Source organism: Hyaloscypha bicolor (assembly GCF_002865645.1).
Source record: "Hyaloscypha bicolor E unplaced genomic scaffold K444scaffold_126, whole genome shotgun sequence".
NCBI classification, from domain to species: Eukaryota; Fungi; Ascomycota; class Leotiomycetes; order Helotiales; family Hyaloscyphaceae; genus Hyaloscypha; species Hyaloscypha bicolor.
The window spans coordinates 923,001-948,309 of NW_020194628.1; the positions used below are offsets into that span (position 1 = coordinate 923,001).

At 33.2% G+C, this 25,309-nt stretch overlaps 6 protein-coding genes across 6 annotated transcripts; 2 read left to right on the forward strand and 4 right to left on the reverse strand.

Moving 5' to 3' along the window:
• Nucleotides 1-3,095: 3,095 nt before the first annotated feature.
• K444DRAFT_645829 (trafficking protein-like protein particle complex subunit 2) lies at nt 3,096-3,729 on the reverse strand (the record flags this gene model as incomplete). The annotated part of the gene is made up of 3 exons (XM_024885127.1): nt 3,096-3,340; nt 3,431-3,492; nt 3,545-3,729. 3 exons carry the CDS (start codon nt 3,727-3,729, stop codon nt 3,096-3,098), a joined length of 492 nt encoding a protein of 163 aa, XP_024731881.1.
• Nucleotides 3,730-3,888: 159 nt separating this feature from the next.
• Nucleotides 3,889-4,346, forward strand: K444DRAFT_538313 (mitochondrial ribosomal protein-like protein subunit L31; the record flags this gene model as incomplete). The annotated part of the gene is made up of 3 exons (XM_024875525.1): nt 3,889-3,938; nt 4,008-4,237; nt 4,294-4,346. 3 exons carry the CDS (start codon nt 3,889-3,891, stop codon nt 4,344-4,346), a joined length of 333 nt encoding a protein of 110 aa, XP_024731882.1.
• Nucleotides 4,347-4,624: 278 nt separating this feature from the next.
• Nucleotides 4,625-5,283, reverse strand: K444DRAFT_645831 (small subunit of nuclear cap-binding protein complex; the record flags this gene model as incomplete). Its single annotated transcript, XM_024885128.1, has 3 exons — nt 4,625-4,991; nt 5,040-5,149; nt 5,218-5,283. 3 exons carry the CDS (start codon nt 5,281-5,283, stop codon nt 4,625-4,627), a joined length of 543 nt encoding a protein of 180 aa, XP_024731883.1.
• A 134-nt stretch (nt 5,284-5,417) lies between these two features.
• K444DRAFT_568901 (uncharacterized protein) lies at nt 5,418-8,543 on the forward strand. Its single transcript, XM_024877215.1, has 2 exons — nt 5,418-5,863; nt 5,910-8,543. The coding sequence occupies exons 1-2, from the start codon at nt 5,534-5,536 to the stop codon at nt 8,211-8,213; spliced, it is 2,634 nt and encodes an 877-aa protein (XP_024731884.1). The 5' UTR covers nt 5,418-5,533; the 3' UTR covers nt 8,214-8,543.
• Nucleotides 8,544-12,083: 3,540 nt separating this feature from the next.
• Nucleotides 12,084-12,672, reverse strand: K444DRAFT_696279 (uncharacterized protein; the record flags this gene model as incomplete). Its single annotated transcript, XM_024887906.1, has 3 exons — nt 12,084-12,383; nt 12,442-12,504; nt 12,556-12,672. The coding sequence occupies 3 exons, from the start codon at nt 12,670-12,672 to the stop codon at nt 12,084-12,086; spliced, it is 480 nt and encodes a 159-aa protein (XP_024731885.1).
• Nucleotides 12,673-15,828: 3,156 nt separating this feature from the next.
• K444DRAFT_596790 (uncharacterized protein) lies at nt 15,829-16,747 on the reverse strand (the record flags this gene model as incomplete). The annotated part of the gene is made up of 2 exons (XM_024878455.1): nt 16,382-16,747; nt 15,829-16,270 (listed from the first exon to the last, which is right to left on the reverse strand). Exons 1-2 carry the CDS (start codon nt 16,711-16,713, stop codon nt 15,829-15,831), a joined length of 774 nt encoding a protein of 257 aa, XP_024731886.1. The 5' UTR covers nt 16,714-16,747.
• Nucleotides 16,748-25,309: the final 8,562 nt, after the last annotated feature.

Genomic DNA, 25,309 nt, shown 5'->3' on the forward strand with positions numbered 1-25,309 from the left:
TAAAGGTTCATGAAAATGTTGATGTTGTGTTGAGATGCGCGTTGATTGGTCGAAGGTGAGTTGAGGTCAAACACCATGAACCAAAGTCGAGATGCGACCGTGAGGCAACGACTACGTGGATATCGCGAGGAACGCGACGGGGAAGAGATGTACTTACGTCCAGTCATGATGAAATTGTTTTAGAAGGATGTAAGAGTTGTTTGGTGATGAAATGACGCGTTGGTCGATGGTGTTGTGATGGTTGCTGATGAAATGCGTGTCGGTGGTCGATATCGTGATTGTAGGAAAGAAGAGAAAATGGAGCGGGGAGCGAGAAGGCCTGGTTTTGTACGGAGGCGCTTGCGGTGGTGATTAGGTTTTGGAAGGCGCGCTAAGCCTGTTCGGTAAATGGAAGTTGCGCATCGAAAAGCCCTCTCAAAAATCCTTCGTTTCGCGGGTGCAAAGCGGCCCTGCATTTGGTGCATGTTTTGTCAATCATGCGAGGAAGTCAGGGGTGGACTGATTAGCGAGCACTAGCGTGGGAGCGCGGACCAACAACAACGCGACTCTCGAGATCTCTCTCCAACCTTCACAAATTTTTGGAATCCTGAAATTCGAATGTTGATGCTCCGTTTATTGACTCTGATTATCTTGGAAGGGATCAAGTTGATTGAAACTGAACCAGACAAGTCTGGGCTCTAATTGGCCCAAGTTTGGTCCATGTTACACTTCTGGACGTGTCGAGGCATGCTCTCTTCGACATTGCTCAGCTCTTGCTTCATCCTTCCTGATGTTTTATTTGACCTTTTGGAGATTGACATTCACGACGATCCGCACTATCTCGCTAAGCTTACGAACTCTTCGAATCCTAAAACTCGATCGGTTGCTCTCCCACGTTAATGAGAAGACTCCATCATTTCCGACCGCTGCTAGCCCTGGACCCTTGGGAAAGCGCTACATCGCGTGATGAATTACCCCAGCGATATATCCAGCGAGCAGATGTGAAGTTCGGCTCCGTTGTCGTGCAACCAGGGCATACTTGGATCTGGAGGGGGGGGGGAACACCCGCACTGGACTCCGATATCCCCCGGCTGCAAGTACATACACCCAACTCGAGCAACAGTTTGCCCAATTCTCCATCTCGTTCACACTTCAATGACATCACTGGAAGCGCTTGGTTATCTTCCCATATGTCGAAACATGATCTTCGATTGGAAAGCTACTTGCAATTGTCGTGCGATAAAGGCCAAAAGCCTTTCATTTTATCTGATGTCTTCAGCTCTTCGCTCATATTCTCCGCGTCTATTCCCAGCTCAAGTCTGATTGCAACATCACTCAAAATTTGGTGTTGCACTGCTGGCACTGGACGGTTCGTTTACAGTGGATGCATTCATCAGGACTGCAGACAATTATGAACTCTGCATGGAACCTGTGTCTTGGCTGCAACATAACATCCAGCGGCAATGCATTAAACCTCTAAGACCAATGGACAAAGTTCTCGAATCTCCCTTTACTCTGGGAACATTCAACAAAAACATGAATCTTCTCGAAGCTACTTGAGAACATCGTCACGTGATTTCAATCATGCCCTTTCACCTCACCAATGCTCCTTTCCTCACATTTTTGTCAACCACACCCCGTGTCAAGTATCTCATTCAATCGCATTCGCCTTCCCCTAATTCATCCACAATTCTAAAGTATTCCTCTCAAGCACCAAAATGTATTCAAGAAACCAAAGGACTATCTAGCAGCAGCAGTTGCCTATTTGCCGCCTGCATGAGCCCGCCTTCTTCCATGGCGGATCTAGTACTGCAGTATGATAATCTTGCCTCGCACCTTACTGGTTCGCGATCGTCTCGGTTAACGAATCATCCAGTGGCTGAGGCTTGCAAAAATGTCCTTTTCGCGCATGTGTTGGACAATTTTATGTTGCATTCAATGAACAGTCATTTGCTATTGTTCGAACATCCCTCCCTTTCTTCTTCCGCACTTACCTACCGAAGGTGTAGGGGGTCTCTGTCTTGAATGCACGGGATTTTGCTGGTACATGAAATTACAATCTCACAAGTTGAATGCTCCTGGCCCAGTGGAATGATCCAGATTTGGACTCTAAGTCACCCATGCTGATGAATAGAATGTATGGTATAATGGAATCTTGGTAATTCTATGAGAGATTGAGAGCCAGAGAACAAGTTCGAGTTCCAGGGCGGGAACATTACAAGTTGAGGACCCGAGGGTGGCAGCGCAAGGAATAGGGCGAACTACAAGCTTGTTGAGAGAGGAATGGTATGGAGCCCGCCCGAGTGAGAGGCGGATCTCACGATAAGCAGGCCCTTGCCCCCCCCCCCCCCCCCCCCCCCCCCCCCCCCCCCCCCCCCCCCCCCCCCCCAACTCTGCAAAATAGATCTTTCTTGGGTTTTGGACGCTTACACCCAACGACTAGTTTTTGCATGAGACGCGCCGTTCTTGATGGGTCTTAAGTTTCTATCTTTGGTACGTGCGTGTCTTGCAATTGTTGTGAGGGCCATGGGGCAAGGAAGCAGAAGGAGTTGTTTCAGTTTTAATTATCGGATGGGAAAAGACAGAACACTAGGGTTACACTGTAACAACGGGATGCAAGATATAAGAATGTAAAGAGGCCTTGAATCTTGGCCTGCAATGATTTTCGCCTATCTCTTGAACGTGGCCGGACGTCTAAAAGTTCTGACGCAAGCTAGAAGCAACATTGCTTGGCTCAGCCGTAGTTATGCTTCCTCGATGACTCAAATAGCTCACGAGCTTGAAACCGGATTCATCAGTTCCAACATTACCCACTGCCCAGTGTTTGAGTTCTCTTGTGCCCACCCTCTACATATCTTGCTCCATCCTAGATCAACGTTCCAACCGGAATGGATCTCCCGCGAGCCACCTTCATGGTTGAGCGAGTATTCTGGCCAGATGTTTGACGGAGCTGGCACCTGGCTGCCCCCAAACGGTATCAATAGCAAGAGCTTCAAGAGGCTATATACCTTCCCCGCTGAACCACTTCTCGAGTAAGTCATTCTCCCCGTCCTCGGCTCAAGCAGAGCAGCCATCCTCATTCCCCAAATGATTATTTCTTCGTCTCTTCCCCACACTCAAAGATACTTCTTCCCTGCCGCTGCCACCCTCCCCCTAAACACAGGACTCTTAACCTCCATATTAACCTGATAAAACGGATTCATAATTGTCTTCACCCAATTCTCATACACCTCGGTAAAGAACTGTTTGATCGCCTCTTCCGCCTGGGGGGACGTAGGGTTCGCGGCGATGGAGGTGCTGGCTCGATTTTGGTTTGCGCCGGCGGGTTGCGAGGGAGCGTGGAGGAGGAGGAATTTGACGTCTATACCCATTTGCTTGTCAGTTCGTTTCTTGTGCCTGGAGGTGGAGAAAGGGGGAAGGGAAGGGACGGAAGGAATATGGGGAGACTGACTTCCGCCTGTGACGAAGCAGGAAACGTAGTTATTGTAGAAGCGGTCGATGCACTTGAGATACCTGGAATATCAGGGTTATTAAGAGAGGAGGAGGAGAGGAAGGGGGGACATACATTTGTCCACCTCCCCACTGCACTTCCTCCACGATATCTAAGCTGCTGTGAACAATGAACTGGTTCATATGCCTTGCCTGCTCTGGGAACCGCGCAATACCATCGCCGCCTTGCTTCGAAGTGCCGAACTCATGCTCGAAGAGCGGGTTATCTTGTGTGCCAATAATGGCAAAGTAATACGACATTGTTCCTTCTTTCGTGGAGGAGTAAGGTTGGAGTTGTGTTTGAGTGTGGAGGTGGAGATGAACTGAAGAGAGCTGATTGGCTGCGCAAAATGTGCCTGGCGTTGATAATTCTTTGGAGCTTCAACGTCGGATCATATTTTTGCGTTCAGGACCAGCACAATGTTTGGAGCGTTCAGACCTACGAACGTGTTATCTGGAGGTCTTCTATGGTACATTCCCCCAATTGTCTCCTCAATTGTGAACTTTGGGGCATCGGGCTGACAGAATTGTGTGTGCAGGAAGATCCCATGGCGGCTCTCCAAATTCCAGAAAGCGCGACAACGCAAGCGGTTACGGGCTGTCGATAGTGTGGTAGCGGTCGTAGATAGAGCTTTGTCGAAGCAGGGGATTACCACGAAGGCCGTGGAGAGGTGGAAGGAGGAGATGCCGGTTGAGCAGGAGATGGTTCCGAAGGACAAGTACACGATTTTTGATAGGAAGGAGAAGAAGTATAGGAAGAGCATACGCAGTGAGTTTCTCCGGAATGAGTTGCTTAAAGGAGAAGGGGAGCTGATTATTCTGCAGAGCTGCCGAAGTGGACGAGAGTCTCCCAACGAGTCAATCCTCCTGGATACTGATCGGATGGATCGATTATTTGGCACGGTGTACCATAGTACCTTGGGAAGCATAAAAGAGCGGCGTTCTGGTTGGGATGTACATCATAAAGAAGATCGGTGGCAGAAGGCCTGAAGATTGGGTTGTGTGGTGCGTCGAATCATCAGTAGAATGGCACAAGTTTCAAGACTATATTGTGATCGTTCCATCAGTCAAGTCAAATGCATACTCCTTTTGTGGTGATCAATGCTCCCATCCCATATGTCCCCATACGCCATGAACACCATAAAGACGGCAGAGCCTATCTACCCTTGCCGTACTCCTCTTCCTCCTTCAGTCTCTCTGCTTGAATAGCACGACCAAGACCACCTCTCCCCTCATCATACTCCTCCCGGTACTCATCGCGCACCTGGCCGCCAGACTTTCCCCTTCCATACTGCCTTCCCTCCTTAAATCCAGGATCCAGATCCGTCCGAATGATCCTCTCATCAAGCTTCGTGCCCCCAATATACTTCATGCAATCCAGTGCATCCTGATGGGTGTAGTATTCCACAAAACAGAAACCACACGGCGTCTTGTTGAATCTATCCAGTCCCATAATCAACCGCTTGATCTCTCCACATTTAGAAAACAGTTCGTGGATCTGCTCTTCCGTTGTGTAGAAGGACCTATAGATTGTGAGCTGATCCAAACCATCCAGCCAGGGAAATGCATACAGATTTCCTACGTAAAGAGTTGCCGCATCCTTCAGCGGGTCCTCCGCCGGCTCCTCAGGCGTGTTCTCTCTTCCCTCGTCGCCATCTCGGTCGTATTTGCGTTTCTTGTTCTGAAAGAGAAAGTGATTGTCAGTCCAGCACTCTTCTTGTGAGGCCTCCACAAATTCGAATTACTCACTCTACTCTGGTAATAAGCACTCGGCTTATCAAGCCTGTCAACAGTGTTCGGAATCGCTGCTGGCATGTTTGATTGTGCGTTGTCTGAAGCTGTTAATTTCTTTGGAGCTTTGCCAGCCTTGGAGTTTCGCGACGCGCTAGTTCTAGCCAGTTTGAAGCACGTCGACCTCCAAAAAAGTCGAAGGAGTTGGAAACCTCTGTCAACAACACACCAACAACCAACTCTGCGCTCGTTGCACACCCCTGACTCATGACTTTTAAATAAGATACTGAGTTTGCAAAGCTTCTGAAGCTCTCATCCCCCTCAATACATCAATATGCCGAAGGTTATTAGCTACACGCCGGCGTGGCTCTCGAAGCCTAACCCTGGTCATGAAATATTTACTTCGAAGGTTATGAGCACCCAGCCTGCTTCATCAAATGGATCGAGCGCGAGTATCAAACGGAGTGCGAAGCCTGGACCTCGTCGAACTATTGCGCGCCGCGGAACGGAGGTTTTCATAGCTGTGGGTAGAGAGATTCGTTGGGCGGATCTGGTCTACCTGAAGGAGGCATGGGAAGACAAGCAGTCGAGAAATTCCTTTGGGAAGGAGAAGGGAGGGGACGGTGACAATCAGTATGAGGGAGATCATGCTCAGGGATATCGGGTGAGTTCTCCAGAAGCCATTCCTCTGCTCCAATTAACAGTTGCAGACCATCAAAACCCAAGTTGCGGAAGACATTCGACAGCTCATCATCTCACCACATGCCAATTACATAGCGATCTTGACGACTCATACGGTCCATGTTGCCATTCTACCCGAACCTTCACTGCTCACTGCTGCGGATACTGCCCCAATGAAGCTGAAGTACTATACCCTCGGGCCTACAACACATGTTACATCGCAGTGGGGAATTGCTTCAGCTTTGTGGCATCCGTTAGGCGTGAATGGAACATGTCTGGTGACGGTGACGGAAGATGCTATTGTGCGGCTATGGGAATTATCTATTGCAGATCGATGGTCTTTCGACCGGCCAACGCTTGCCATCGATCTGAAAAAGTTGGCAGATGGGACATCCGTTGATCAAGATTTCGGAGCATCAGTACATGGAACGAGCAAGGGATTCTCTCCAGACTCGTTTGAGATGGAAGTGGCATCAGCTTGCTTTGCCGGCAGAGGAAGCGGAGGATGGTCACCAATGACTTTATGGATTGCTATGAGGGAGGGCGATGTTTATGCTCTTTGCCCGCTGCTGCCCGAGAAATGGTCACCACCACCGACTCTCATCCCTTCTTTGTCTGTCTCGATCGTTGCCAAAGTTGCGGCTTTAGAAGATGAGCAAGGAGCTTCACCACAGAGCAAGCTATTGGCACAGCAACAACTTGAGTGGATGTCAGAAATCGATAACCAGGAACCCCTCCACAGCGAAGGGCCTCCAGGTGAACCTCCCGCGGAAGTTTATACTAGACCCGGTAAGCCGGGCAGAGTACCAAAATTGCAGGGCCCTTTCGACCTTGACCTTGCTCCCGAAGAGTCAGAAGATGAGCTCGACGGACTTTTGAGCGATATCTGTGTTATTGGGCCCAAGATGGACGCTGATGAATTAATGTTTGGAGAGGAAGATGATTTGGAGCTGGACGAAGTTGATCAGGAAGGGTTGTCCGTTGGGATCGTCTGTCTACTCACGACCAGTGGCCGACTTTCTGTTTGTCTGGATCTGGATGGGGTAGAGGCACAATGGCTACCCAAAGCCAAAGAGAAGAGGCTCCGATTTGTCGAAGACTCTGATCCTCCATCTTTGCTAACATTCGAGGTTTTGGACACTTCACGGGGGCTTGAGGTCTGGGAAGGCAACTGGCCAGTATTCAGTCACGACGTCAACTCTCGATACTCCTTCTATATCACCAATACTTCGAGCGTTACTTTCATCTCACTCACCCCTTGGGTTTTCCGCCTGGAGACGGAGTTGAATGAAGCAACCGCTGGAACCGATTTCCGGATTGGCCTTTTGGCTCAAGGCCAGAGCTCACTTCGAGAGAGACTTCTCACCCAAAACTCGAACGATAAATCCACCCCGCTCGCTGCAAGCGCCGTTATTCGAGATCCTGACCTTGGATACTTCCTTCTCACTGCTACGTCACATGGTCCCATTGCTCTGACTTTCGAGGCTCCCGATATACACTTTGATCTTGATCGCCGATCTCGTTCACCCACATACGACCCGGAACCCGATAAGCCTTTGATCTTCTTCGAGCCAAGGCCATGTTACGAACCTGCACATACCCTCCAGCAGAGTTCCGCGATGCCGACATTCATCGAGAGACAGCGGCATGGCAAATACAAACGACTGTTGCAGGAAGAAGTTCGACTCTCACCGGCTACTCTTACAATCATTACCGAAGCACACAAAGTCATCAGTGAAGAGACGCATCGCGTCGGGACTGCGGCTGCGGAACTATTCCGACGCTGTGAGAAATTACAACTCGACTTGAAGAATCACATTCACAAGGCGCGTGATGTAGCTACTCGCATAAAGGCGATCACAAGTGACGACGTGGAAGATGGACAGTCAGTAATTGCCGCAAATGAGAAGGTGGAGAAACGAATCCATGCTGCGAGAGAGAGGCAAACAGAGCTTAACAACCGCATTGAAGATGTGAGACGGAAAGCCACCCGAGGATCCAATCGAGAGCTGAGCGACAAGGAGAAGGCGTGGATCGATGAGGTCCAGACTCTGGATAATAAGACCGATACGAAACAAGCAGGCGGTAATGCACTAGCGAAAAATTCAAAGGAGCCTTGGGAACGATTCAATGAAGTCAAGATGCTGAAGGAAAAACTGCTTGCGGAGATCAATGGTATGGAGGGGGAGGATGAAGTCGCGACGCCACAGAATGTCAAGGTGCCGTCTGAGATTCGGAAGGCGAAGATGGCACAGGTTATGGGGCTTTTGGATCGTGAGTCTGCGCTGGTGGAGGCGGCGAAGAATAGGCTTGAGAGGTTGAGCTTGTCTTAGATGATAGGAAAGAGGCAATATAAAGACGTGATGTTGTTGAATCTTGCACTGCATAACCAGATTGTGGTGGTGCAATGTGTTGCGCAATATACATAATACTGCATCAGAGGGGGATGGCCAGTGCCACCAACAAAGGTACACCAGCTTCCTTCACAATTCTTGTTCTTAACCCACCTTTAGCTCTCATCACCTGCTTAGTTCTTCTCCCATCTTTGATTCTTCTTTTACTTTTCACATTCTCATCTCATTCTTTACTTTCGTTCTTGCCTCCTTTTCGTTCTCCTCCCAGCTTAATTCTCATCTCGTCTCTTCTCGATTTCCTGTATTCCGTCTCGGATGAAACCAAATTTGTGGTGACACTGTCTCATTACTATATGGCTAACGCATTGTGATTTTAAGCGGTTTATAAAGGGGGGGACAGGTCACGTGGCAGCACCCTGGTATAATGTCATTAATTATCCACATATTTGCAAGTAGATATCACTAGTCAATATAATATACTGATAAACAATGCAATTGAGGCGATTCGCAGATCAAGCAATGGATATCCGACAATTTCTTAATACATTGCGGAGACGCTTACGTTCTGAGATCCTTGAGACTCCTCCTCTACCTCCTTCTTTACCAGTCTCACAAGTCTCTACGCATTGCATACCCTTCACAAGTGCGAACCAGTTCTCAAGTACTATAACTCCTCCATCACCTCATCTTCTTGCATTGAGGCTTTTCCGCCCATTTTGACCCCGTATTCATCACTGGTAATATCGGCAACAGAATCAGCAGCTATGACTCCATTGGACTTGGTTTTTAGGTGTCTGGTGATCGAGATCGAGATATCACGAGAGTTGGCATAGAGGGTTGTTTCCATTGAGATTACGGTGTGGGGTTTGGTGTTTGGTATTGGGTTCGGGATTGGGTCCAGTGACAGCTCTGGGAGCTAGGTGTGCCGTTCGGGTTTAGTTGGTTATGAGTTTGTGCCTGCACTGAGAGGGCTGTATCTGAGGATGGGCCTTTGAGCTGGCTGCCGTTCTTTGTAGGGGTGTGTGCTGGTTGGGCGGGGGATTATGGGTGATCCTGCTTCAGCCGCATCGCTATTCGGGATTGGCGGATTCTATGGGAGTCCCATCCCATTTTCTTTTTCGGAAGGAAGTTCTTCGGTTTGTTTCTCGCATCAGTTCATAACAGAATCGGCAGTAATCAGTACAAGCTCGGCTCGTTGTTGTGACATATCGTAAACGTCTACATTATCCATCATTCTCTCGTCCATCTGGTATTGGTCTCGCGGTGAGACCGGAGTAGACATAGCTGTGTATCTCTTTCCTCTCCTTTGTCAGAGAAGACTAAACGAGCTTCTGTCATCGGAACTACATGGTTTCTGAGGCCATCGCAGCGTGTCCATTCACCTTACCAGTCAAGGGCAGGTCTGGAGGTATCATCAGCGGTGGATTTGCTTTCGTCTCGTTTATGAGTTGCAGATTCAAGAGGGCCGAGTTCGAGCATTCATCGTCCTCGTCTATCCGAGATCGACAGTCCGTTTGGGATAGGCTCTTTTCTGGCTGTTGGATCGGATTGTCTTGTCCCCATTGCGAATGTAAACGGACCGCGTCTGGCCTTTCATTTGCTTGGCCTTCTCTCAACTTGGTATCCAAATGATCTGAGTGGCCTTGTTCGTCTGGTTCATTTTCTTTTGTGCCATCTATTTTGTCAGTACTAAGATTGGCATCGCTCAATTCGCTCAATTCGCTCAGTGCTAGGTCTTTGCTGTTGATATGTGAAGCTATCGTCGTGTCAGAAGTCCCATAAAGTGGTGGCCCACCTTCTAGGGAGGGTCTCCTGCAAGGAATTCCCTCGAAAATGTCTGCCTTCTCTCTCAATGTGTCTTGAGAGCTGGGCCCAGGAGACCCAACATCTTGCCTTTTCTCTTCTTCAGGGGATTTAGTGCCATATTGCGGAAGGGTAGTGCCGACTTGTTCCTCCGCTCTCTTTTCGCTGGCTCCTGGAGCAAGCTCTGTTTCCCCGACGTCAAGAAGACCCCAATCTAGCTTCAGAATAGCAATGCCCTCCTGATCTCTTAACATCGCTTTATTCGTGCTTGCATCTACACTTAGGGAACCTCGTTCTTCCACTTCGTGTTCTTCAACTGTATGCTCGGTCAAGTCAGTTGAAAATGAAATTTTCGGTTGCTCTCTGGTCTCATCCTCCTTTTGGTAGCCACAGACTCAGACCCGGCCCTCTGCTCATCACGATTTTCGTACGACTCCGTCGCCTCAGAACTATCTTCGTGCATATCTTTAGTCGCGATGGCTTCCATATGTCTACTGGATGACTCAACAACGGGAGATGCCTTTGCAGTCTGTAATTCCGAATCTGGCAGTGTTGGAATCGAAACGAGTCCATCTGCACGGCGAGAAAGTGGTTGGGGAGAGGGCGGTTGAGAAGGCACTCGCTTTGTCGTGAATCCATGGTCGAAGAGTGTTCGCTTCGTCGCCGCGACCTTTGATGAATGTGCTGGCTCCTTAAGATAGCCGTCTGGTGTGGGTCGAGAGTCACCAGGCTGAAGTGTAGATGGTTGACTAGGAGCAACTAGAGGGGTATCAGCAATGGATACACTATTTTCGGTTCACCAACTGGTGGGTTACGAACCTGACGCGTTGTTGTTAAGGTGCCTCTCGACTTTTTTCCCTTTGCCCTTTTCTTGATATTTCTGAATCCCAGGAATGTTATAATCCGTAGAGTTACCCGTAGAGTCTGTCGGAGAAGTAAACTTATCGTTTACTTCTCCATCTTGCCATCCAGAGGAGCCAGCAAATGTACGGCTCACACCCGCCAACGAAGGAAACATCCGGCTATCCAGCGGCAAGGACCCAGCAGCAGACGGACCCGGATCCCCATCATTCCCAGGATCCCTGGGTCTCGAGGTTCCGGCGCGCAAATCCTTAGCCTTATTGTATTCAAACACTTCCCGGTTGAATTCAAGCGCGGCTTTTGCTATAGTAGCCGAATTTCCGGATGCAATTGCAGCACTTCGAGACGCTGCCAGCGCGTCCCTTGATACACCCAGATTCTCTCGAGCAGTCACTGCGCCCACGCCTTGTGCAATCAAGGCAAGACCTGCGACACCACCTCCAACTGTAGCCACCACAGTTGATGGTGCCCATCCAGAAGTAGTATCGCTGCTGCTGAAGAAACGGATTCAATGCCTCTCCGTACAGTTTCCCCGAGTTCCCTGCCTGATAGTGGTAGATTATGTCCACTAGGAGATGGAGGAGAATCAGGAGATGTGCCCATTTTCGATTTGCCCTTCAAGTTTCCATTTGTCCAACTCGACCGACCGTCAGCTGCGCTGGGTCCACATATTTCGTCAACACCATCTTCAGTCATTGAGTTCGGTTGAGACTCTAATCCACTGAGCCCAAACACTTTATCAATGTACGAAGCATAATCGCCCCGGTTTGGCGGTGGTGTCCCCGTTGAAAAATCCGAGTCGTTTTGAGGCTGTAAAAGGCGAGGACCTGGCAGCGGGGGCAGTATTGTGTTGGGACCAATGCCATCTTCTGAATTTATTGGAAGCCAAGGAATTTCGCTGTTGTATCTTGTTACAGCAAAGGGAGATCGGGGAGACTCAGACGACGTGGGGTTATGATCTTGGAGTAGGGCGGCTCCAATGGCCTGGTCACTCCACCGCTCGATGATACCACCCACATATACGAATATAGTTGATATCCCTCTCGCTTGAGAACTTCGATAAGTGCCTATGGTCTGCTTCTAGAGGAACTAAAATTTCGTCTGGTAGTCCGAATGTAGCAGCAGCCTCGTCCACAATCTTTCAAATGTTAGCAGATTCTTGTGGCTAAGGAGATGTAAGAATATCTAAGATCTCACCAATCCAGACGAGCTAGTCCTACGTGTCTCGAATGCTGAGCATATCTGAATGGGTGCCCTTCGGAGGAGTTTGCGAAATTGCATAGAGATATGTAGAAGAGCATCGGAGTTTGGTTTCAATTGCTTCAGCATTGGAGACCTGGTTCCTATGCCTAAGCCAGACAATATTCTGACTATAATTGCAGCGTGCTCTACCTTCCTTGAGCCACGATGCGGAGTTCCTAGGAAGATAATACCCGCGACGTACCGATACAGGTTGTCGGTTCCCATCAGTGATTCACCAAGGGCCTATATTCAGCTTGGTGATTAGCTTAACATCAAAATAACTTGAGCAGCGTGTGCTTACAGCTTGTACTAAGATTCCTCCAATGTCATGTGCAACGAATATCAACTTCTGTCCCTCGGCTTGCTGCTCATAATTAGCACTCCACCCTCCTTGTAGACATGCGACATAACTGACTCTGGTCCTCCGATAATTATTTACGTCGGCCAGCAAGCCTCTAGCATGACCTTGAATTGACGCTGTTGAGCCAAAAGAGCGCCATGTGACCACTTTTGAGTTATAACCCCATGACATTATGCGAGCAGTACGAAATTTAGTAATATATTATATATAAATACTATTAAAGTATTTATTAAAATTATAAATATTTCGGGATTTAAATTAGTAAATATTTTTATTTTTAAATCGAGTTTTTTTAATTTCTTATTTCTCTAATATATACTTTTATAAGTAGTATTTAGATCTCTTATATATAAAATATAATTTCGAAATATAATTATTATAATTATAGAACTTAAAGTAGTTATTATAAGTTCCGAAATTATAGCTGAGTTTATATTAATAATTTCCGGATAAATAATAGTTTAAAGAGTTTTAAAAATAATATTATTAATTAATAAAATATATTTTAATAATAATTTATTACTTTTTCTTATAGGTAATAATAAATAATTAGAGCTTATTAATAAATTAGCCGAGATTATTAGAAGAACCCGAAACTATATATTAGTATATTAGTAAGCCTTAATAAAAGATAATAATCTTATTATATAGGAATTCGATATTTTATAAAATAGAAATAAGACTATATTATAATTTATATAAGTTATTAATTAGTATTTAAATAAGCTCAATTTTTTTTAGGGTTTTTTATTATTATAATTACTAAAATAATAGTATTTTATTTATTTAAATTTTAATAATAGAAACTAGAACTTTTAAAGAAATTATAAATATTTATATAAGCCTTTTTATATATATAGCTCGAAAGCTAGTTATTATAGAAGTAGTTTTATATTAATTTCTTTAATATAATAAGAAAAGCTTTTATTAGTATTTTTTTTAGAAAGTTTTATATATTAGTAAATTTATAATTAAAACTACTATTAGTTCTATTATATTTCTGTTATACTCTACCGCTTTACTAGTAAATTTAATATTATATAATTGCAATAACATATATAGCTGGCTAGTATTTAGAATATTAAAGCTTCTATATATATAAGCTTCTTTCTTTAGTTTAGAATTCTCGAATTAAAAGCCACTCTACTTTGCTTTCTAAGTCTAGAGCCCGGTATTATAATAATTTCTATATTTTAAAATATATCTTTATTACTTTTCTAATAAGCTTTCTAGTAGAAATAGTAAATATTAATTAATAGTAGTTTAGGTTTAATAGCAATACTAGTAGTAATAAAAATAAAAATAGTAAATAGCTTTAATTTAGAAAAAGTAAATAAATAGCTTAATTTCTTAATTAAAAATATCTGGTTTTCTTATATTTAATTCTATCTAGAATAAAATAAACTAATATAATAGATTATTATTAATAATATTAGCTTTATTCTATATATTTTTTATTTTCTTTTAGATAAGATTAATAAAGAATTATATAATAATAAGATTTCTATAATTCTATTTAATATAAATATTATTATACTAAAGTTATATTTAAAGATTTTGTATAAATATATAATTAATTAGATTATATATTATAATATTAAAGTTTTTAAAGTTATTCTAAAATAAATCTTATAAATTATTATTACTTTTCTTATATAAGATATATTAATATATTTTAGTAGTTATATATTTCTAAAAATTAGTTTTTATTATAATTACTAGATTAACATTATTTTTCTATTTCTTAATTAGTTTATTTTCCTTATTAGTATCTATATTAAACCGAGTTTAGATTCTTTCTAATATATATATAATTTATAATAGAAGAAATTTAAAAGTAAAGTAATTTATAATAGGTTTATAAAAAGAGTTTAATAATAAAGATATTTAGATATCTGGTTTAGATATTAAATATCTGGTTTAGATATTAAATATCTAGTTTAAATATCTAGTTAAGATATTAGATATCTAGTTTAGATATCTAGTTAAGATACTAGATATTTCAGATATCTAGAAATATAAAAAGTATTAAAATAAATATTTTGCTTTTAAATATTTTATTTATAATAAGAAATTTAAAAAGTGAAATATTATAATTCCGGGAGAGTTTAAAGCTTAAAGAACTCGATTTATAATAGTAAAATCGAAGTAGTAATTAAAAAGCTTTAAGAATATATATAAAATATATATTTTAGAAAGAGAATTCTATAAATACGGGTATTTTATAAATAAAAAAGATAATTTCCAAGAAAGTAGTTTTAGAGCTAAAAGAAATTAGTTTTAAAGAATAATAGAAGTTAAACAAATAGATAGTTAAATAACTAACTACTTATTAATTAGTAAAAGCTAGTTATCTTTTTTATAAGTTACTAAATACTTTTATAAAATTAATAAATAGTTTCTTTCTTTAATATAAAATAAACTAGATTTGTTTTAGGCTACTATATACTTTCAGAACTAATCTAAAATCTTTTCTAATCTATATATATAAACTAATTAGTATTAGTTTACTAGTAATATATAATACTATTATATAAATATAGAAATACTAGTTATATTAATTAATAAAGTTATTATTATTTAGAAGTAAAGATTATATAACTATATTTTATATTTTATATCTTATTATTTATATCTCGTATTTTATATCTTATAACTATATATATAACTTCTAAAGAAATAGCTATATTAATAAATATAAATAATATAAAATTGAAATTTATAATCTAGAATTAAATAAAAAATATATTAATATAATAATAATAGAATATTATAATAAAATATTATAATAAAATATTATAATAAAATATTTGTATTTATATTATTATTATTATAAAAATTCATTTTAATATAATATTATAATATTATTATTCTTTATTCTTTAATAATATTAATAATATTTTTATTTAATTTAATATATTTACTAATTTATAAATATTATTAAGAAATAAGATTTATTATAATAGATTAAAAAAACAAATAATTTTATAATAAATTATAAATAAAATCTAAAAATAATAGAGTTTATATAAATAATATTTAAATAAGAACTAGTATATTTCTCAAATATAAAAGTAAGCTTTTTTATATAATAATTTAATGAATTTTATTATTTGATATCTGGCTTTTATTTCTAGCTTAAAATTAAATTAAAATCATTTAAATATTTTATAATTAAAGAATTAGAATTATATAAAATAAAAGAATAAATTAAATATATATAATAACTCTAAGATTATTAGAGATATTAAATTATATAAATCAATTAATCTTATTGTATTATTATAATAAAAGAGATATCTTCTTTCTTAAAAAAAGAGGCCACCTCTAGGCATTATTATTAATATACGATACGATCTCATACAATCCGGATGACTGATCCAGCTTGATCCCGGCGAGCTCAATATCAAGCGGCAGTCCAGAGACTCCGTATCTAATATAGAGACCATCCATAGCTTCACCATCTGAGAAATCTTTATCAGAATTTGTAGTACCATCGAACAATCCATTATCATCGTCGGTGCGTTGGCAGTGTGTATAGTGTTTGTGGTGTGTATAATGTTGGTATTGATTGGGTACTTGTCTGACCGCTCCCGACTCCCCAACAACCTCAAACCCTTCGGGGCTCATTGGCCAATCTTGCATAAACTCGGTCGTAGTATTGAAGCTATCTTCACTATACGGGAGTCGAATTTCAATAGGCACGTCGATGCACGTTCGTATCGCCGGGTATTCGAGTTCGTGACTTGCGAAATTGTCCCCTGCATGTCTCAACGACAGCCCCAATTTGCGCCGAAGTCCACGCTCCTGGATAAGCTGGCAGAACCCTTGTATGAAAGATTGTTGCCCCGATAAATCTGGTCCTGGTGCATCCATATACTCGTAGGCTAAAAGATTACCTTGGTCATCTACAAAGTAGTGGTGCCCATAGAGGGGTTGATGCTGGGATGCGAGAAGAGGTTGCATGATATTGATGCTTCCATGCTTGGGGACTTTGATCTCTCGAGCAGAAAAGATCTCACCCTCTTCAAGGCGGAAGTGTATATGGACGAGCTTGATCCGCACTCTATCGGAGAGATTATGCTTCTTAAGCAAATGCTTGAGATCGGCTATGTCGGCCAAATTGGCCTCTGGAACGTTGAAGACATCGCGGATGTTGGGGAGAGTATTATAGATAGCCGCAGGCAGGATGTCGTTCTTGATCATTGTCATACTGAGCTAGAGAAGAATCCGCAAGATGGAGAAGAATATGTTTGAGTGGCAAACGAACATACTAGAACTATGTAAAGCGAACTTGAGGTATAGGAGACGAGCTAGGTATACTTGAGGGATATATGCGTGCCCCGTGACCCTTCAGGGATTACCATGCGGCGTCTACTTAGCAATTCTGAGTCTATCGGATAGAGGCAGCCATAAGACCGATCCAGATCGTGGTCTGTGGGACAGAAAATTCAAGACCGAGAAGCTCGACTTGCAGCATTTCGTTACACGTAGAGCGGGGTAAAGATAGCTGTATTCGATATAATTCGACGCCACAGGAAGCCCAATATCGGGAAGGTCGACTTGCAGGAGTGGTAGTATCTTGGCGTCTGCCTGTCCAGCCTCGACTAAGGCTGAGATCGTGGGCAATTAGGTATCTTGATCTATCTGCCGCATATAGGACTCCGTTATTACGCTTCGAAGGTAGACGAGAAGCCAAGGTATAGGTGGTACCAAGCATCTAGAATTTGTTTCGAATTTCGGGAAGGCGTGAGTAATAATTAAAATCTAGTTAGCGTAGAAAATAATAACATGCCTTCTTCGTTCCTCAAAAAGTGGCCCCTACGGTTCGTACCTCGCGGGTGGGGTCTCACTTTTATTAATCACTTCGAGAGGCACGTCTCTACGGGGACCCTGCCTTGCTAGGGCAGTAAATACAAAGGTAGATTACTAATTTTAGACAATTATAAGCTATAGTTATTAAGTTATTAAAATACTAAGTTATAGTATTTTAGCGGTTTTAATACTTTTGAGATATATACCTAAAAATAAGATTATCTCTTATTAATATATAACTTGGCTTACTAGCCGGACTTTATTAAATAATTATTTATTAATAAGAGCTTATATAGAATTATATAACTTAATATACCTTTTTCATTCCTTAAAAAGTAATCTAATAGCTTATATTTTATAAATATAATAACTTTTATTAATTACTTTAGAGAAGTATATTTCTATAAAACTTTTATTATATTAAAATAATAAGTTTTATTTATTTGTTTAATTTAAAGTTATATATTATTAATAAGTAATAGTTTTAGATAAAAGCTTTAATTAAAGGCTTATTATAATTAGGTAATAAATTTATTAGACTAATAAAAAAGGTTTTATTATATTTAAATAATTTATAAATAAATATATCTTTTTCTATTTTTAAATTATATATATTATATTAATATTATATAATAAGCCAAGTTTACTTTTTATTTATTTAATATTATATTTTTAGTTTTATAAATAATTTAATTTTAATAATAAGAAAAATTTAAATTAGTATTAGATTATTTAATTAAAAAATTATAATTATAAATTATAAATTAATATAAAAATATAAATTTATTAGAAATATAAAATATATAATATAATATATTATATTCTAATTTAATTTATTAAATAAATTATATATAAATATTAAAGTTATATATTATTAGTATAGCTATTTTTTTTTAGAAGTTATATATATAGTTATAAGATATAAGATATAGAATATAGAATATAGTTATATAACTTTATATTTTATAGATAACTCGACTAGTAAACTAGATTCTATTAGACTTAATAGATTTAGAAATTATATATTAATATTATAATACTATAATTCTTACTTCTAAATAATAACTTTACTAATTTTAATATAATATTATATATTACTAGTAAACTAATACTAATTAGTTTATATATATAGATTAAAGAATAGAATCTTTTAAGCTAAGAAAGTATCTAATAGCTTATAATAAAATTAAACTAGTCTATATTAAAAAAAGAAATTATTTATTAATTCTATAAAAAAATATCTAGTAACCTAAATAAAAAAATAGCTAGCTTTTACTAAAAACTAAAAACTATTCTATTAAAGAGAGGAATTACTTATTAATTCTATAAAGTATCTAGTAGCTTAAAGAAAAAGACTCTAGTTTTTACTAATTAATAAATAGTTAGTTATTTAACTATTTATTTATTTAACTATCTATTATTCTTTAAAACTAACTTCTTTTAGTTCTAAAACTACTTTCTTAAAAACTGTTTTTTCTATTTATATAATACTTATATTTATAGAATTCTCTTTCTGAAATATATATTCTATATATATTTTTATAATTCTTTAAAGCTTTAGATTCTTCCGGAATTATAATATTTTACTTTCTAAATTTCTTATTATAAATAAAATATTTAAGAACGAAATATTTATTTTAATATTTTTAATATTTTTAGGTATCTAGATATCTAATATCTAAACTAAATATCTAAACTAGATATCTAAATATCTAAATATTTTTACTATTAAATTCTTTCTATAAACTTATTATAAACTATTATATTTTCAAACCTCTTTTATTATAAATTATATATATATTAGAAAGAGTTTAGCTCTAGAAATTTAATATAATAGAATTATAAGATAAATATATATAAATAAAGAAATAAAAAAATAATATTAATTTAATTATTAATAATAATAATAAAAAAGTCCTAAAATATCTTAATATTAGATTATTTAAGTATAAGATAAAGAAGTTAACTAATAATAATCTCTGGAAATTATTTAGAAATAATTTTAGTAATTTTAATTTCGAAATATTTAATTAACTAGATTAATATATACTATATTAATTATAAGCTACTTTATAATATACTAGTATTTATATTAAATAAAATAATAAGAAACTTATTATTATATAGTTTTTAACTAATACTATTTAGAAAAAAGAGTAATATATCTAAACTATAACTAATATTATTATTACTAGATTAGATTTTAATATAAATTCTATTATTTATATATATTTAATAATAAATCTTATAAGAAATTAATATATTAAATTAATTATTATCTATAATTGCTTTTATTAGTACTAAACTATAGAAAGCTAGTAATAACGGATTTTTATTACCTCTATTACTTTTAAATAGCTTTTTAAATAGCTCTTTTATTATAAAGCTAATTAGAGAAATAATAAAGATATAAATTAAGGTATAGAAATATAATAAAACTAATAATAGTTTTAATTAAAAACTTATTATTTTTCTTAATATCTACTGATATATAAAGCTTTTATAAAAGGTATTAATAAGAGTTTTCTTTACTATATTAAAGAAACTAATATAAAATTACTTTTATAATAACTAGCTCTTTTAATATATATATAAAAAGGCTTATATAAATATTTATAGCTTTTTTAAAGGCTCTAGTTTCTAATATTAAAACTTAAATAAGTAAAATACTATTATAATAATAATTATAATAGCTTAATATTCTAAAAAGATAATATTTAAGCTTATTTAATTAATTAATAACCTATATAAACTATAATATAAACTAGTATTTAACTTATAAAAAAATATTAAATTCTTATATAATAAAATTATTACTTTCTATTAAAATATATTAATATACTAATATATAATTTCGGATTCTTCTTTTAATCTCAGCTAATTTATTAATAAGCTCTAATTATCTATTACTACTTATAAGAAGAAATAATAAATTAATACTAAGATTCTTTTTATTAATTAATAATACTATTCTTAAAATTCTTTAAGCTACTATTTATCCGGAAATTATTAATACGAATTCAGCTATAATTTCGGAACCTGTAATAATTATTTCAAGCCTTATAATTATAATAATTATATTTCGAAGTTATACTTTATATATAAGAGATTTAAATATTACTTATAGAAATATATATTAGAGAAATAAAAGACTAAGAAAACTCGATTTAAAAATAGAAATATCTATTAATTTAGATTCTAAAACTTTTATAACTTTAATAAATACTTTAATAATATTTATATATAATATATTACTGAAATTAAAAAAGAAGAAAATAATAAAAGTAGTAAAAACAAACTAGAAAATAATGCTTTTAAAGCTTTACTAATAGAAATAAATAAAAGAAAGAAATATTATTTAGATTTCTATTTTATTTCTATTAAAAGCTTTCTAGCTATTTCTATTACTTCTATTTTTATTATCTTTATAACTAATATTTTTATAAATAATCTTATTTCCTTTTCTTTTATATATTAAATAATAAATAGAAACTATATTTTAAAATTTATTAAATAAATAAAAAATATAATACTTACTACTTTTGTAAAGTTATAATTAATACTCGAACTTCTAGATTTTTAATTACTAGTTCTAATTAATTCCAAGCTTTATAATAAACTAATAATAGTATTAAATTTAGTAAAACTTATAAAAGTTAAGTTAATATTTAGTTTAATATTAAATCTATTAAATCTATAATAATAAGAATACTAATTAGATAAATATAATTCTATATTATATTTATAAAAATTCTATTTCTATTTAGTTTAACTAATATAAATAAGCTAGAAATCTATTTTAATAATTTTATTAATTATTTTATTATTTCTACTAAATACTTTATATTTATAATATAATATTTTAAATATTCTTTTCTATTTTAAAATACTATTTTATAAAGCTTTATTTCCGAATTCTTTATTTATAATTTTTACTTTTTACAGAAATTAAATTATAATATCTATATTACTATTTTAGTTATTTATTTATTAATAAACTCCGAAATATATTAGAATAAACGGGCTATAATATTAATATAGAAGCTTTTAAATATTTTATAAAATATTATAAATAATACTAGAAATTCGAATAATTATTAAAATAATTTAAATTTAATCTAAGAAATAATATTAGCTTTAATTATTCTATTATTATTAATACTTTCTATATTTCTAGTAAGCTTATATTTTATATTATTAATAAAAGCACTCGATATTAAGCCGGCTAATAGCTTTAAAATATTAGTATATTATATATTTGAAATTTCTAAAAGTAGTATTAAATTAATATTTATTTAGGCTCTTCTAATTAGATTATAGTAAATATTAGAAAGTAGTTTACTAATAAGAAGTTTAATTAGCTTATAAATATTATAAGAACTAAAATTAAAATTATTTCTATAAAAGCTTATAATTCTATTAGAATTATAAAATATTATTATAGCCTAATTTAATATATTTATTTTACTATTATAGCTAAAATTAATAGAATTAATAGAATTAATAAGAATACTATATTTTAAATAGCTTTTAAAGCTATTAATAATTCTACTAGATCTAATAATATTATTTTAATTATTTTAATTTATAATATTTTATTTCAAATAATTAAATATAATATCTTATTACTAATTATATTATAGTAATTAGTAGTATTTAAGAATATAATAATAGAAATTTAAAAGCTTTAAGCTAGATATTAGATTATAAATATTCTAAATATCCGAAATAGTTCTAGTATTACTAATATTTATAAACTTTTCTTAAATTCGAATATTCTTATATAATATAAAGGAAATATTAATTAATTTAGTAATTGAAATAAATTATATAAGCTAATAGCTATTAATAAAAAGAACTATATACTAGCTCTATTATATAATAATATTACCTTTTATTTAATTTCTATAAAGCTCTTTTATATAGAGAATATTAAAGTTATTACTAATAGCCCTAAATCTAAATTTATTTCCGAACTTTATAATAAAGCTAAAAGTAATATAAATATAATTTCTTTTACTATTTCTACTATTTCACTAAAGTATAATAAAGAATACCTTTATAAAAACCCGGATTTTATAGTATTTCTATAAGATAATAACTTATATAAGAACTTTTATTAAGTTAAAATTACTAGCTTTCTAGAAAAGAATATATTTGAGATTATTTCTAGATTTCAAATACTAAAAGAAATATATATTTAAAACTTCTAGTTTATTAATAAAATTAAAAACAAAAATTTAAAAAGAAAATTTAAGAAATCGAGACTAGTTATTTGAGCTTATAATAATAGTAAGAAATATATAATATTAACTAGAGAATTATTTTCTATATTACTATTATAATAATAAATATTATAAAATTATATTTATATAATATTTTATAAATTTATATCTAATAAATAATTTTACTTAATTATAATTTTTATATTAACTTATATTATAAACTTACTAGAGAGCTAAATTTTAAAAATAATTCTATTTTAAAGGTTAGAAAACTATTATATAATATATTAAAAGCTAGAAACTATTAGTTTAAAACTTATTATTTCTATTATATTAATAAGCTTTTTATAAAACCATTAACTTATAATTTTTGCTTCTTCTATAATAAATAATTCTTTAGAATTATTAGTTTTTAAACTAATAATACTTTATTTATTAAAACTAATAATTTTATAAAAATAAAATAACTAAAGCTCTAAAAGACTGAGTTTTTAATTAAGAAATATAAATATCTTATTATTAATTATAATTTCAAGTTTAATAAATGTATTATTTATATAAATATTACTAAAATTATTTTTATATAAAAATACTAGTATAAAAACTTCTAAATTATTTCTATAAAAAATACTATTATTATAAAAAATAGAAATACTATTTATTAAAATTCTTTTATTAAAAACTAATATATTATTTAATATATTAGAGAAGTATATATTATATTAATTTATTAACTAGAAGCTTTATATAATCTATTAATTATTACTTAAACTATTAAATTCTCGAAAATATTATAATATAAAGATATTTAATAAGTATATTTAATAATAAATTAAGAATATTACTAGAAAACTGAGATTTATAAAGCTAGTAAAGAAGTTCTTATATTTAATTATTTTTATAAATACTTTATTTATAAATAATAGAAATTTCTTTTTTTAAATTAAATATATTCTAATTCTAATAAATAGAATTAGATATACTAATATTATTTACTAGTTCTTTATTAAATATAAGAAAGTTATTAAAAGTATTCTAGTTTCGGAATTTTATAATATAATTTATAGCTTTAATATAAGTATTTTAGTTAAATCTATAATTAATAAAATACTAGAAATAGAACTATTATTAGTAGTTTATATAAATTCAAAGTTATTATATAAATACTTTATTAAATTAGAAACTATTTAAAAAAAGTATTTAATAATTAATATAATATATTTTTATTAAATATATAAATAATAAAAGATTATAGAAATTAAATAAATTAAAGAAAAATCGAATTCTACTAATCTTATTATAAAATTAAAGCTAATAAATACTTTTAAGTATCTAATTAATATAAATACTATATAATTAGATATAGAGAAATAAATTAAATATAAATAGAATAAGAAATAAATATATAAAATAGAAAAATATTATAGAAGAGAAAGTTATATATAAAAGGCTATAGCCTTTAATATATAACTAAAACCTTAAAAGTAATATAGATATATAAAGTATTTAAGAAATCTAATATTAGACCAAATTAGAAAATTTATATATAATTAGAAAAAAGTATTATTTTTCGTGTTTTTTAAAGAGTTTCTAGTATTAATATAATTATTTCTTTAGAAATTATATATATAGTTATAAAATACAAGATATAAAATATAAGTAATAGAATATAAAATATAAAATATAATTATATAATTTTATATTCTATAAGTAACTTAATTAGTAAATTAGATTCTATTAGATTTAGTAGATTTAAAAATTATATATTAATATTATAATATTATAATTATTATTTCTAAATAATAACTTTACTATTTTATATTTATATAATAATATTATATATTACTAATAAATTAATATATATATATATTATTTATTTATTTATTATTTCGAGATTATATAATAGAAATTAAATAATTTTTATATTAATAAAAAATATATTAAAAACCAAAATATAAAATTCTTTTAATAAAATAATATGAAATAAATATATTTATTTATAATAATATTAATATCTTATATTATTAAACTAATTATTATATATAATTAATTTTTTAATTTAATTTTTTTTTAATTTTGTAATATTAATTTTAATTTTTATATATTATATATTATATTATATTATATTAATAATTTTATTTTAATATATTATATATATAATAAAAATTATTATATTTCTTTATTAAATATATAAAAAGTTTTATTTTTAATTAAATTTATTTATATTTTTTATAAAAATCTTAGTAATTTTAAAAAAATATTTAAATAATTTATATTAAAAGAATTTTAAGATTTATTAATTTTTTATTAGTTTTTTAAGATTTTATTTATTATTAATATAATTATTCTTTCAAGTATTATTTAAATAAAATATAAAATATAAAATATAAAATATAAAATATAAAATATAAAATATAAAATATAAAATATAAGATATAATTATATATTTTATATTTTATATTTTTTTAAATAATTTAATTAATAATTAGTTCTTATTAGATTTAATAAATTTAGAAATTATATATTAATATTATAATTTATAATTTATTTATTTCCAAATAATAGCTAATTTATTAAATTATATAATAATTATTAATATAGTTATAGTTATTAATAATTATATAATATAAAAATAACTAGAAATAATAAAATATAAATAATAAATAATAATTATATAATTTTATATTATATAAATAACTCGATTAATAAATAGTTTCTATTAGATTTAGTAATCTCAGATATAGTATTTATTTCTCCGGATTTAGTAC